At 49.4% G+C, this 13,719-nt stretch overlaps 3 protein-coding genes across 3 annotated transcripts; 2 read left to right on the forward strand and 1 right to left on the reverse strand.

Moving 5' to 3' along the window:
- The first annotated feature begins 1,518 nt into the window (after positions 1–1,518).
- On the forward strand, positions 1,519–2,064 carry LOC126561216 (uncharacterized). The gene is made up of 2 exons (XM_050217167.1): positions 1,519–1,817; positions 1,887–2,064. Exons 1-2 carry the CDS (start codon positions 1,528–1,530, stop codon positions 2,053–2,055), a joined length of 459 nt encoding a protein of 152 aa, XP_050073124.1. The 5' UTR covers positions 1,519–1,527; the 3' UTR covers positions 2,056–2,064.
- Positions 2,065–2,267: 203 nt separating this feature from the next.
- On the reverse strand, positions 2,268–6,515 carry LOC126563757 (NPC intracellular cholesterol transporter 1 homolog 1b). The gene is made up of 6 exons (XM_050220466.1): positions 5,558–6,515; positions 5,239–5,456; positions 3,634–5,174; positions 3,452–3,564; positions 2,818–3,386; positions 2,268–2,738 (listed from the first exon to the last, which is right to left on the reverse strand). Exons 1-6 carry the CDS (start codon positions 6,513–6,515, stop codon positions 2,268–2,270), a joined length of 3,870 nt encoding a protein of 1,289 aa, XP_050076423.1.
- Positions 6,516–9,113: 2,598 nt separating this feature from the next.
- On the forward strand, positions 9,114–12,579 carry LOC126568244 (transmembrane channel-like protein 3). The gene is made up of 5 exons (XM_050224694.1): positions 9,114–9,397; positions 9,493–9,595; positions 9,667–10,202; positions 10,842–12,456; positions 12,529–12,579. The coding sequence occupies exons 1-5, from the start codon at positions 9,125–9,127 to the stop codon at positions 12,567–12,569; spliced, it is 2,568 nt and encodes an 855-aa protein (XP_050080651.1). The 5' UTR covers positions 9,114–9,124; the 3' UTR covers positions 12,570–12,579.
- Positions 12,580–13,719: the final 1,140 nt, after the last annotated feature.

Raw genomic sequence — 13,719 nt, forward strand, 5'->3', positions numbered from 1 at the left:
ATGAAAAGAGGACGAAATAAACAGCCTACCCTCCCGAGAGTATCCATTGTCACCCACAAGCCACCGCACACCACTTGTTGGTCCTACTGGCCGAAGGAGTATCCTTGAAAAAGCCTTGAATTGATTAGATAGAGCTGGCGCAGGATTAAATATCACTAACCAAAACCGATAACCGCAACTCTGTTGCGGGTTATCCAAAAACGATGAACCGAACGTTATTAGCGATTAATTTTCTCTTGTCAGGTGAGCTATAACTTCTCCATCCTTTAATCGTCAAGTAAACAAACGCGAGCACCAATACGTACCAAAACCGTAATGGCCGAAGTTCACGCAAAACTTTCCCGGATTGTGGGTTGTTCGAGCGAAGAAGTCTACTAGTCATTAAACACAAATAAACCTTCCCGGCACTAACTAACTAGTAGCGGTAAGCTTGGCGAGAGCTCTGCCAAATGAGGCAGAAGCAGGGGACACACCGAAGCGTACTTCTCCTCAGCTCAGCTCCAAAACTCCACGTTCTCCAACTCACGTTCATGATTCTCGAGCGAAGGTCAATCATACTTCAAGAAGTTCCGCTTTTTTGATGATATTTTTGTGTCTATTTCCTCCACGCCCCGCCCTCCTTCCGTTCAAGACATTGACATAGAGTGATGGGGTCCATGTAAGAGGGTCACTGCGGGAGGTGTAGTATACAAAAAAGAAAATTGAGGAAGGCCTAGAAATACTTCTACGAACAATTTATTGCCACTGCTTTTCAGCAGGCAGCGGGCTAAACGGGCCATTGGGGCCTTAAACGTTCCTCCGGCATGGCTGATATAGCCATGCTCAGGCCCTCCTCGCTAGCGTAGCGTCTTCGTAACCGCTGTTCACGACTTTGCTAACCCTTCAGCTGCTTCAACTCAACCCGACTAGTGCCTGATTTCAAAATCCACGATGTTTGGTTACGATTATTATCATCAAGTTTCGTTTATTATTTTTATTGGTATTGTTACTACACCGCACCGCCATTGTCATTAGTTGTGGCATCCGTAGTCGCGTTACTATTATTAGTTTCGCCCGGCCGTTCCATTCGGCCCACCTGCTCCGTCAGGACTCAATAGGACCGCCAATTTCCGTGCCCTTCACGCGTGTTGATTATGAATTGCTTGGTCGAGGGACTTGCGGCTTTGGAACCTTGGAACCGCTTGCCTACGCGAGCCGGAACCACAAGGTAATGGTGAATTCCTGGCAGGTTTTTTTTCTGGTTGTTGTTTGTTCTCTTGGGCCCAGAAGCACAGAAAAGCACCACAGAATTTGTACAAAGGAGGACGAACGGCCTGAGCAATTCCCGACATTCATCAGTAAAGCAAAAGCGGCATAGCGTCTGTCGGTCGCCAGGTTAGGTAGGTTAGTTCATTGCTTCCGCTCATCTGAAGCAGTTCGCAATTAGCTCGATCGTCCGTAGAACGAGCTACGAGCGTTGGCCGATCTTTCTTACCATTTTGCGTTTGGGGTTGTTAGTGCGCACGTATCAGGATCAGTGGCATCAGGATGGCGATGCTGAAAGGTGAAGATAGTCCACCACGCCCACCAGCCATCGTGTCGTACGCGTTCGAGAAGGAGCTGATCAACAGGCAAAACCGTTACATCCGGCTGTACGATAGCTTTCTGCCGAACCTGAAGCGTGTGCCGATAGCGATCAAGTTCTGGTCGAAGTATGACTCCACCGCGGCAGGACGCAGCGGGCTACCAAACTTTGACCATTACTGTGCGCTGGTGGAGAAAACGATAGCGGAAGGTCCGCGGGACCGATACCCGGAACCGATCACCGAGAGTCAGTGGTAGTGTCTATGACTAATACCCTACGTAGTGCTGCTTGCTAAATGATTCGTCCTTCTCTTCATTCTCAGCTACGGTTGGTACTTTGAACCGTTCTACCGTTACGAAGGGCGCGACATCCACTTGCTGTACCATCCGAAGAAACGTTCACCAATCACACTGGTCGGCGAAAAGATCAATGCGGACCGAATTACGCAGCGTCCCCGTTTCACCGGCGTACCCTTCAAACTGACATCTTAAACGTCAATCAATCACACGGCCGCCCTTCTTCCATTTTGTTAAGTTCTTTCTGCACGCGTTTGATTAACGGTGTGCAACGGTCCTTCCGTAAGTTTTGCTTTATTAGTTTTCAAACTGTGAGTGTAAATTGTGCATCTGTGTAAGTAGTAAATAAATTATTAATCAAAGAAAATCACACACACACACACATACGGAACCGTGCACGCAAAAATCTATCGTGATTCGATTCCATTTTGTTCTGGGTTACCGTTGCCTAGCGTAGTCGTCGTTTCGTCCTCGGATGAACTCACATTCTCTGTAGCCGGTGGAGTGGCGAAAGGTTCCTCATTGCTTAGATCCACTTTTGCATCCTTCTTTGTGTCCTTGGTAGTCTCAGTGAATGTGTGCGCTTGTGGTGGCGGTGGTGGTCCAATGTAACTAAGAAAGACGGGCAGCAGTATGAGTCCGTGGGCCGCTCCCACCAACACGATGCACAGATACATGCGGAAGTAGAAGATCTGGAAGATCTGCGACTTGGCAAAGGCCAGTACAACAATGCCGGCAAACTTGGTGAGCGTAATGCCGGAAAACACCGAACTACCCGTACGGACCATCGCTTCGGCAGAGCGTTCCATTCGCGTACCGTGCGCTAACCGATACGTGCGAACAATGTGTGAGATGAACTCCACGCCAATTCCAACGCTCTACAACAGAGAGTAAGAAGCAGACATTTTGTCAGTAGTTTAGACTAAAGTGTTTCAGCTCCAACCAACTGCTTCTTACCATAACAAGGTTCACCAGCGAGATAGCATTAAGCGTAATGTTCCACAGCCACATCAGACCCATCATGTTGAGTACGATCAGGAATACCATCAAAATCACAACCACCGCCGACAGTATATCGAGCCCGGTTACCAGGAACGTGACCACAAACACGGCCGCCAGTGACAGTCCGAGCGATTGCATCGCGTCCGACCAGATCGTAAGGTACTGCTCGTAAAACACGTAGAACACACTGTACGGGAAGATCTCCACGCCGGCGTTCTGTTCATTTAGCATCTGCTGGATGTCATCAGCGATGAGGCGGGCCTGCTCGAGGGCGGTGTAAAATTGACGCGATGTGACCGTGGTCGTGTGGTAGCTCATGAAGTACGAGTCCTGCACGTTCAGCCGACCACTGCCATCGAGCACATAGTTGAGGGCGCGCGAATACGCTGCCCGACCAGCCTTGGCACAGTTTTCATCCGGCAGATCGTACAGGAAGAACTCCAGATATCGCTCAAACTGTGCGACCGTTGGGCGAATGCCGGTTTCATCGTACTCCTCTGGGCAGGAGGGACACAAGAATCCATCTACATAAAGACATAAACAGGTTTCACCTTTTTTCTTTACATAGCGTAAATATTCACCAACTTACAGTTACTAGGGCAAAAAGAACCATCGCTAGGATTGTACCGGCAGCAGGACTGGATTGCGAGCCAGTCAATATAGTCATCCAGCCATGATGAGGCAGGTCTTGCAATGTGTGTACTACAAAACAACAAATAAGTAAACGTATAGGAACACGACACACCGATTCCACCAAACGAAGTTGCTTACGTTTCCGGATATAGTGATGCTTGGTAAAGCTTCGTCTGTATCGAGTCGTCATTGCACAGGATACCGCCACACACCAAATTTTGATGCTGCACGTTGGTGTAGTTAAGACCCGGCTTAAGTACGAAATATACCGGCGGACCCATCCAGAACAGGTCAGCCATGAAGCGGAAATACTTGACCACATGGGAGTCTTCCGCCATGGACAGTTCCTGATCCAGGCCTGGCTCAATGCTGGGCACCACCATCAACGATAACGAGCCCCACACGAGAAAAACCGCCAGCACAAGCAAACGCACCTTAGAGCGTAGCAAAAATGGCACATAGAACCTCTCGACAACCCGTTCCAACCATCCAGGTCCGTCCGGTTTTGTTGGTTTGTCCGGATTCTTCGTTGCCCGCACGCAGCACAGCAAATCTAGTCGACCCCGTTCAACGCGCTTCTCGTCCAATGCCATCAACGCAACGAAGGCCGAAATCTGGAGCAAAAAGTCCACCAGCAGAGCTACAGTAGCGTACCATGCGAACGTGTTGACAGCGGGCATCGGTGAGAGTGCACCGATCGCAAAACAGCAACACTCACTTGCCGACGTCAGTAGAATCGAGGGTCCTATCTGTCCAAGTGCCTCACCAATAGCGCACGCCGTTTCTGGCGTACGTTCGCGATCGATCCGATTGAATGCGTGCACCAACATGAAGATATTATCTACACCAACGGCCAGCACCAGAAACGGGATGACTTCAATTGTGAGCATCGTGGTCGCAAGCTCTAAATATCCAAAAAAGCCTAAACTGCAAGCGACAGACGCCAGCACCACTACAATACCACCGATCGCGAGCACAATACGCGACCCGTGCAGAAACTGGCGAAAACCTCGGATCTTTCCCAGGGAAAACGTAATGTACACAAACATCACCACGTAGCTGATGATGACGGTGTACATCTCCGCCTCCGACATCTCGTCGATACCGTCCTCGATGGAGCGCTCAGCCGAGTAAGCAATCTCCATCATGGGATGCTCAAAGTCAGCCAGTAAGTCGACGAACCGCTTCTCCCACTCCAGTGCCGGTCCGAGCTCATCCTTGTTGACCTTATTCTCGACCAAGAACGTCAACACCACACCGGTTGCGAGACGAAAGTCGGGATTAGCGCCCGCTGCTGGTGTTGGGAACCCACCGACCGCAACACCCGGCTCGATAGGACCACCGTACGTGCCAAAGCAGGATGGCAAATAGGCGTTGCGTGTGCAGCCGTTTATCTTGTCCAGATAGTTCACCTCGTACCCGTTCAGATCGGTATACGTACGATTGAACTCGGCCAGATTGTTCTTAAAGTATCCGAACACGCTCTGCACAGTACATTCAGACAGTACCGTTTGTGCACCGACTGCCGTCATTGGGGCGTAACAAATCTTTTCTAAACCACGACCCTCAGTCTGTCCGAGCTGTTCGATCATGTTCTGCAGCTGGAATACTTCCAGCAGGAACTCCCTATCGTAAGCCGGTCCGAACGTTTGGTTACCTTCCGCCGTCGGATGTATGAACTGCGAACATGTAAAATAGCACTAATGAACCTGCACCTGGTACTCTTCACCTGCCATCACTTACATAGTCCTGTCGCGTTGGTTTGATGAAGATTTGCTCGGTACGGTAGAAGGGCGAAAAGCGTGAATCGAAGTAATCCTTCTCCTGACGCGACCGACTATCAGGAGCTGCCCAAAGCTCCACTGGATCGGTTGTGATGATTAGATACTGTATACCGAACGCAAGCCCGCCGACAATCCACGAACAGATGGCCAATATCAATACCGGATTTCGAGCACAGACTGTGAAAGAGCAAAAGCTACACTATATCGGTACTGTTTCGCACCCCGAACATAGGGGCTACGTTGATTGGTGTGTGTTGTGTGTGTGAAGGGTGACTTACAGGTGCCCCAACGGGTAAATGTCCGCCCAAGAGCACGGTTGACTGATGGGAATCCACCCAAAATGGCTGGCAAATCAGGCATCTGACGTTCCGGTTGCTTCTTGCCACCGAACAGCAGCGAAAGCGTTATGCACACCAGCCCAATTCCACCGATCACTACTGCCACGGTGAAGGTGACACCGTTCAGATCACCCACCCGAAAGCCTGGATCCTTTGGCTGGGGTGGATCACTGGTTGGGCAGCTTTCGTCACAATCAACACAGGAGCAAGCGTACGATCCGTCGTACGCTTCGTTGCAGTGTTTTACCGGTTGGTTGAAGCGCTTCTCGGGATCCTCCTCGTACAGGTAGTTGATCTCGAACGGTACGAACTCATTGTCAGCCGCACCCATATACTGGAACCAACGTTCGGCCGTACAGCCGGCCGCTTCCCAAAATCCACACCCAACGTCCATCGCGTACTTGCCACTGGACGGCAGCACGATACCCTTGCAGGAGTCAAACGTATCCTGGACGTACTGACGATCGATGCGGTAGTCGACCCGATCAACGTACAGACCAGTCGTCGGTTCGGTGTAAGCCGTCAGGAAACGGCTCTGCTCCGGATGGCACGCCAAACTGCAGATACTGTACAGCATGTTTGTTAGACAGGTCGAGCACCGACTAAACAATCCCTCGGCCTGCTGGAAATTTTTGTCCATCTCGAGCACCTGACTCGTCGCACAGCACACCGGTGTATCGTCGGTGGGAAACATCCATCCACACCGCCGGTGCATGACCTCTATCGCAGCCGGTGATGTTAATGGCTTGGGTGCCATCGTTACTGGACAGTTCTGGGCGTGAATGCCATTCTGTGCACACACATCGTGCATCACGCAGTGGTACTCTTCCTGCCCGTTGCACGGTATCACTAGCACTACTAGCAGTAGTAAACCTGCCGTGGCACGAACACTGTACATTCTCCTGTCGCCCATCATTTTCACCTCACTATTCTTGCTCTAGCGAGCTGTCACACGTGAAACACTTGGCACGCTCTGGTGCTGCCTACCGTATCGTGAACCACCTTTATGTAAGATCCGTGCTGATCGAATGCCACTACACAAAACCATTGATCGAGGACTATTGGCGTTTGATGTTGGTTTGTATTGCGGTGCTCCGGTCCCAACGGTGCTCCGAAGTATACTGGACCCAACCGCTGCCGGGCGCAGTAAGAGTATAGCTTCAAATCGGTATCCTCCCATCATACCATCTGTTTGATTCCGAATTGACCAATTTAATCGATTCGTCACGAGATACGGAGCAAATGTTGTCTGATAAGATTGAGCTGCAGCGCGCCAGAGTGATGGACAAGGTAGTGATGAGGCAAGAAAGAGCATTGGTGATTACGCGTACTCAACAGACCTATTCAGGTGTTCAGCGCACCGCCAGAAAACAGGTGTCTAGATGGTTTGCATCCTACTTGAGACTACTGCCTTACTACTTCAGATTCGTAATTGCGGTATCAAGCGATGACACTTCGCTGCAGGGAAGTTGCTTCAAGTGTGTGCTATTGCTTGGCACACCGTTCCGCTCCCTGTAGCTCGGGCATCCTGCTCTGGTGCGGACTATGACACAATTCCCGAAAACAAAACCAAAAGGCAAAGGTTGCCCAAATGCCAAAAATGGCTCCATTATCAGTTGCAATTGAGCAATTGCAAAGCGATAAAACATCGAAGTAACTCATTAGGCCGCAGAGCGAACTGGAGCAGTTGTGCTAGATTACCGATTGTCTTAGCCGCGATTCGATCACAGATAGCGAAACTGCATGAAAAACCCACTTTCTGAAGGTTATCAATATCCATGCTAAAGCTTACACAAACGATCTCCAAAGCCTGCGCAATTTGGCAAGACTACATGGACACATCTTCAAGTAGTTCGATTTTGAAAAATGGAACGGTTCCGAACCACCGAAAAGATTTTGCGTGCATCTACTTCACGTTCTGCATGACGCTCTTCACCTCGTTAACAGGACCACCGTGTATGGCCGATCTGTGAAAGCACAATCACAATCGATCAAACAAATATCAAGCACCAGGGCCCTCGAAAAGGGACGTCATAAATAAGCGATACGGTGGCCATTATCATCGTTTGCAGGCATCTTATCGTCCCCGTGACAACTGGATCAATGGCCGGAGGTAATCGACGGATCAACTTGGGCATTACGATAATCGCCACTTTTACAGCACACCTGTCCAACCCCAAAAAAACACTCATACGATACGAAGCGACAAGGGTTGGACAATAAATGCGGTTTGTACAGTGAGCAGGGAGGATACGGAAGGCAGGCAGGCTTTGCAGGAAACTAAACCAGAAGACTTTTCATCTTGATAGCGTGATGGCGGTACGGGAAGAAGTGTTTTGTTGCGCATTACAGATAGGAATGAAACGACGCTTCTCGGTCGAAGTGCTCCCACCCGGAGCTTTGAATCATATCATTTACAAGGGTGTTGAACTGGCTGAAGTTGATAATGGTGACAAAGATGGCACGAGACTGAAGAGAGAAATTGAGAACCTTTCGGAAAGATCTTCTCTTTTGATGCCGAAAAGCAGCGAAGTCCAGGCAATAATCACTGAAAAGTCACGATAAACTGGCGATACCTCGCTAAGGTTCACACTAGAAGAATCAATCTTTTGCTTGATACAAAATAGAACAGTCATTATGGAGATCTTCTTTTTGGCTTAAAGACCTTCTAAGGTCACGCCGGCCATCGAATGGTTTACTAGACTGCCCGTACTGCGTAGTTGGATAATCAGTCCTCACTTGAACCCCGGTTCGGCTGTCGCCTATACCACCGGACCGCCCTGTGGGGCTCATATTCGTCAATATCTTGAATTTTTGTTTAGGACCTTGCCTGTATCTTCGAAGCCTTTATCTTCAATAGAATCTATAATATACAGCTATGGCAAGAGATAGCAGATTCACTTCCGTTACAATCGAAATGCTGGGCCAACTGTCATCGTGAAACATTTCAATGTTGTGAAATATTTCGTTCTCTTTAGGGGTGAGCATGCCCCTAAAGCTTACATGCCTGCAAGCTTCCGTTACAAGACGCTTTCGATGTTTCGGCTGAAATTGTAAATCACACCCATACAACCGCAAAAAGGGCTGACAAAGCTATGTAAAAGAACAGTACAGAGAGATAGGCACGTTGCAGCTGTTGCCTACTTCAGCTGTCATCCATTTTGGAATGTAAACTTTGGCAATTGGCAGGAACTCGTAGGTGTACAATTCGATAACAAACAATTAAAAAATCCCGTCGTAGTGTAAGGCAGGGTGGTATCATAAAACGCTTTCTTCCCTTCCGACAGGGGTGGTTGCGGGATCAAACGTGCTGGGCAGACACATTGCCCAAACAATTCCTCCGATAATGGAACAGAACAACTGATACAGCGAAGTGTAGAATCGCGTGAAATCGTCGAGGGGCGCACCACAGCGCAATTAGACGTGCGCCGCACCTCGACCGACGAAGGTTGCCAAGTTTTGCTACCGAACCGCAGCGTGCCCGTGTAGGCGTCCTTCGGGTCGACAATGGCTCGTCACCGTGCCGTACTGAGCGAGGCGACATTTCGCGTAGATGTCAATGAGGTTGGTAATGGGCGGCAGCAGTTTGGAAGCAATGGTATGGACGGTGGCGTTACCGTATCGAAAGCTGCTTCGGAAGAGGATAAAATCGAGGTGCTGCATAATGTTGATGGGACGGAGGAACAGCTGAGCCACGAGGTGGGACTGTTTGCCCCGGGTGGTAACCCACTCGCCAGCCAGGAGGATCAGTTTCAAGGTGTCAATGTTAGTTTCTCGCAGGTAGGTACTAGTAACATTCGAGTATGGATCACCCCATCCTGGAGGCTGTTGGAATTAACGTACTAACTGGTGTTGGCTTGTCTTCCATTTTCCAGAGCTTCCGACGCTGGTCCAGCAACTTTGGCCGAAGTGTGAAAAACAACAAACGGACTGTTTACAACAAAACCATCCGCCTAATGCCGTCTCGGATACAGAAAAGTATGTTCACGTAAGCAACAGCACAAAGTCAAAGTCATCCAAACCTCGATATGACCTTCTGCCTTCAACAGCGCTCTCGATCGATGGGGACCTGATAACGACCAGCGCATCCGACGTGGATCACATCACGATGGAGCTCGGCCAACGGGAACAGCTGATGGAGGACAACCCGATCGCCGAGCAGCTACGCATCGAAACGATCAAATCGATCGCGCACAAAATCTCCACCAAACGACAAATTCGCGAACAGCTGTCACAAACCGTCAACCGGCGCGCCACACGCTCCAAATCGATCGGACTGATACGCCGCTACCGGTACAGTGGCAAGCTGTATGCGACCCGGGCCGCCAAGCTGGTGAAAAGTTTCGTCACCAACTTTGAGCTGTTTTACGGCAGCATGAAACAGATCGAGGGACACTTCGGGAGCCGGATCAGTGCGTACTTTAAATTTCTGCGGCGACTGTTGGTGCTGAACCTGGTGCTGCTGCTGTTTATCGGATCGTTCGTAACCTTCCCGCAGCTGCTGGCCGGACACGAGCCGGCCGGCTCGGTACGAGACGTTAACGCGCGGCAGGAGTTCCATCTGCGCGATCTGTTGACTGGTGAGGTAAGTGCGGTAGGGACATGACTGCATGGTGTGTGGGATTGGGAAGCGATGTTGTAACACTTTATCGGAACTGGTGCCCTATTTCTGTGCTTTGAATGCTTTCGGATGCGATGCGTAGTAAGGATGCTCAGAGATGGTAAGTTTGTACATTAAAGATGAGCTGTCAGACCCTGCCCCGGGCAACAAGAAAAAACTCAATATTCCAGGCATCTGGGCTAACCGGATATCCAGCTACAGCCTCCCGGCTTATAACTTTTTTATACGAAATCCAACATCAATGCAATACGCTGATGAATGTTACGTTAACTCTTCTTCTTTCTAATAAATTAAATATACTTCTTCAATTCCAACTATTTTTCAAGTCATGAATCTTCAAAAATGATATGTTTTTTCCCGACATAATAACTATTTTTTTTTTTGAAAAATAATTATTTAATTGCTTTTACAAAACTTGCCCACGAAATGCTTCTAGCAGTTAAGAAAGCTATAAAACTACGGTTATAAACTGATTTTTTTGAATTAAATTGCATAAATAACCCGGGGTGCCTGGAACAGGGTTACTAAGATGAATGAGTTGATAAAAAGAATGCATGAATGCAGCCTTCGCATTATCTTAAAACTTCTTTTACTCCTCTGCAGGGTTACCTCAGCGAATCAGTCATGTACTACGGATCGTACAGCAATCGTTCCTTTACGCTGGTCCCCGGTACGGCGGAGTACAGTCTACCGCACGCCTACTTCCTCACCATCACCGTACTGTCGCTGGCAACGTTTGTGGTCGTATCGATCAGTATGGGCCGCTCGTACCGGATCAGCTTCATCGAATCGAGCGCCACGGTACAGAACATCCTCACGCACAAGATCGTCTGCTCGTGGGATTACGGCATAGCGAATGAGAAGGCGGCCCGCCTCAAGCACGCCACCATACTGAACGAACTGCGGGACTATCTGGCCCAGCGGAACCGGGCCCCGTTCGTTGCCGGTCGATGGCACCGTTTGCGCCGTGAAGCCCTCCGGCTGGTAGCGCACGTAACCGTGCTTACCATGATCAGTGCGGTGGCTGCTAGCTTGTGGGCACTGTTGGCACGTTTCGGCGAAACAGATCACTTTACCACATGGTCCGCGCTGTACGTTTCGGTCGCGTCGAATGTGACGATGGTTGCGTTCGGATACGCTTGCCAATTGCTTGGTCAGCTCGAACAGTACCGACAGGTGGCGACCCGACTCAACATCAATCTGTTGCGCCATTTTCTACTCCAGCTGACCATTGTTGGCGTACTGCTGGCGTACTGGTTGACCCGAACTCACACCGCTACCGGTTGCTGGGAGACACTCATCGGCCAGGAGCTGTACCGACTGTTGGTAGTGGATTTTTTCATCTCGACAGTATTGCTATGTGCGGTGCGTGGTGTACGCTATCTACTGCACGCACGTTACGGGCCGGTTCGGAAGGGTACGGCGAGCACCACGCCGACAAGCGTGCTGGCACGCTACCTTACACCGCCACCATTTTGCATCGAAACGCACAGCCTTGGGCTGGTGTACAATCAAACGTTGCTGTGGTTTGGCGTACTGTTTGCACCGCTGCTAGTGTTGCTCGTTGCACTGAAGCTGCTGCTCGTCTTCTACATCAACAAGTTCGAGCTGATCTATCTCTGCCAACCGCCGGCCCGGTTATGGCGCTCGAGTCAAACGCAAACCCTCTTCCTGGTGCTGGTGTTTGTGTCGCTGTTTGGCGTACTGCTCACGCACGGCTACATCATCATGCAGGTTCCGGTGAGTGCCGGATGCGGTCCGTTCCGCGGTACTGAGTACATGTACCAGCTGTTTATGCAGGGCATACTGAAGCTCCGCGAGGAGCATCTGTTCTGGCGCGCGTTCGTCTACATCACCAAACCCGCCATTATCGGCGGTGTGCTACTGACGATGGGTGTCGTCACGTACTATCTGCGGGCGAAGTCACGCGCCCAGGTAGCGAAGGTGAAGCTGCTCAAGGAGCTGCTCTGTATGGAGGCGAAGGATAAGGAGTTTTTGCTAGCGAACCTGAGCAAGGTTACGCGGGGCAAGGACTGTACCGAGCATCTGCTCGATCGCATCGAGCTGGTTGGTGGGGGACGCGCTAATGGACCAGCGGACAAGTATTATACCGATCCGTGCGCTACCTGGCGGTACGAGGAAACGCCACGTAAAGCTAGTGACGGCACGGGAACTGGTGCCGCTAACGAATCTACCGGAAGCTGTTCTGGCTACCAGCGTAAGTTGCACGCTAGAGATCTAAGAGGTAGCACAGGATAATGACGAGGATTTGTTTTTTTTTTGCTTACAGGATTTGAGGATGAGGAACAATTGCGTATGAGACGAACCTAACCTAAGCACCAGAATGAGCATCCCCTTGTTTTGGGAATCTATCTGTCTTCCGGAATTTTTACACCGTTTACGCTTAACATGTTTAACGCCCTATACGGTCGCCCACGTACTAGCTTGATTTATTTATTTCAAATTGTTTTTATTTTAGGTCCAAATTTTACACTAAAAAATCGATGAAATTATTTATTGAGCTTTAATTTATACCACGATACGCAACAACAACAAAAAAAAAAGGTGCGTGTTTGTATTTGTGGTGCAAAATCGGTTTCAAGTGAAACCCGAAAAAAATCCCAACAAAGTGAGTAGTTAAACTAGCACTAGCCAAGTATATGTGGCTCATTCGGACGAAGAGTAAACAAAGTTATATCCTTCAACAAAACTATTTGCTTGCTTATCTGAAACACACTATTTCCGAACATTATTGATAAGTGATTGTTTGTCGCTAGTCTTGTCAACTTCTGCCCATCGTACGTACTGGTCCCATCAAAATCCGGGACTTCCGACGAGCTCGCTATAAGTAGCCTATCGTCCGTCGTGTCGAACAGCCTCAACCGATAACAGGCTCAGCTTTGTTTACATTACAACGCCTGTTGACGCTTGGTGGTGCGATAAAAGTGTCACGATGTAGTTCTAGCAACAACTAGCTCAATATGGGCCTAGCTATCGAAGCGTTATCAGACGTTACGGGCCGATAACCAGATTTACCTACTTTTGTTTGTCCTGTTGCGAGAAGTAGTTCATCAGATAGGAGAATGGAACAGTATGGCGCCTTTACATTACTGGATACGAGAGGCTCAGGATCCCAAAACAAAATGTTTACTTGTTTAAAAACAGATTTATTCATTATAACACAGATATGATGTGGCTGGTTGGATGGTTGTTTTATGAGCTGGGAAGCTTCTCAAGCACGAATGTTACTGGCGATCCTATCATCGAGATTTGCGTATCGCAAAGCAAGCTAGGCAAAAAAACTAGCACGTAATCGTCGTATATTTTTGTGTGTGTGTGTGTGTGTGTGTGTGTGTGTGTGTGTGTGTGTGTGTGTGTGTGCATTGTTTTGTTGGCGAAGTGCGACCCAGTATTGCCTAGGTAACCCGTACCCGCGAATGGATGGGCGCTGACAATAACTGCTGACGAGCTCCGGTTCGTA

The sequence above is a fragment of the Anopheles maculipalpis genome, chromosome X, assembly GCF_943734695.1.
Source record: "Anopheles maculipalpis chromosome X, idAnoMacuDA_375_x, whole genome shotgun sequence".
In the NCBI taxonomy this organism is placed as follows: domain Eukaryota; kingdom Metazoa; phylum Arthropoda; class Insecta; order Diptera; family Culicidae; genus Anopheles; species Anopheles maculipalpis.

Bases quoted from the DNA above. Each gene is read 5' to 3' on its own strand.
- LOC126568244 (XM_050224694.1), top strand. From the start codon at position 9,125: ATGGCTCGTCACCGTGCCGTACTGAGCGAGGCGACATTTCGCGTAGAT. The intron at 9,398-9,492 runs GTAGGTACTAGT...TCCATTTTCCAG, and splicing joins TCAATGTTAGTTTCTCGCAG to AGCTTCCGACGCTGGTCCAG. The intron at 10,203-10,841 runs GTAAGTGCGGTA...ACTCCTCTGCAG, and splicing joins GCGATCTGTTGACTGGTGAG to GGTTACCTCAGCGAATCAGT.
- LOC126561216 (XM_050217167.1), top strand. From the start codon at position 1,528: ATGGCGATGCTGAAAGGTGAAGATAGTCCACCACGCCCACCAGCCATC. The intron at 1,818-1,886 runs GTAGTGTCTATG...CTTCATTCTCAG, and splicing joins CCGATCACCGAGAGTCAGTG to CTACGGTTGGTACTTTGAAC.
- LOC126563757 (XM_050220466.1), bottom strand. From the start codon at position 6,515: ATGTACAGTGTTCGTGCCACGGCAGGTTTACTACTGCTAGTAGTGCTA. The intron at 5,175-5,238 runs GTAAGTGATGGC...ACATGTTCGCAG, and splicing joins AACCAACGCGACAGGACTAT to TTCATACATCCGACGGCGGA. The intron at 3,565-3,633 runs GTAAGCAACTTC...GTTGTTTTGTAG, and splicing joins GCATCACTATATCCGGAAAC to TACACACATTGCAAGACCTG.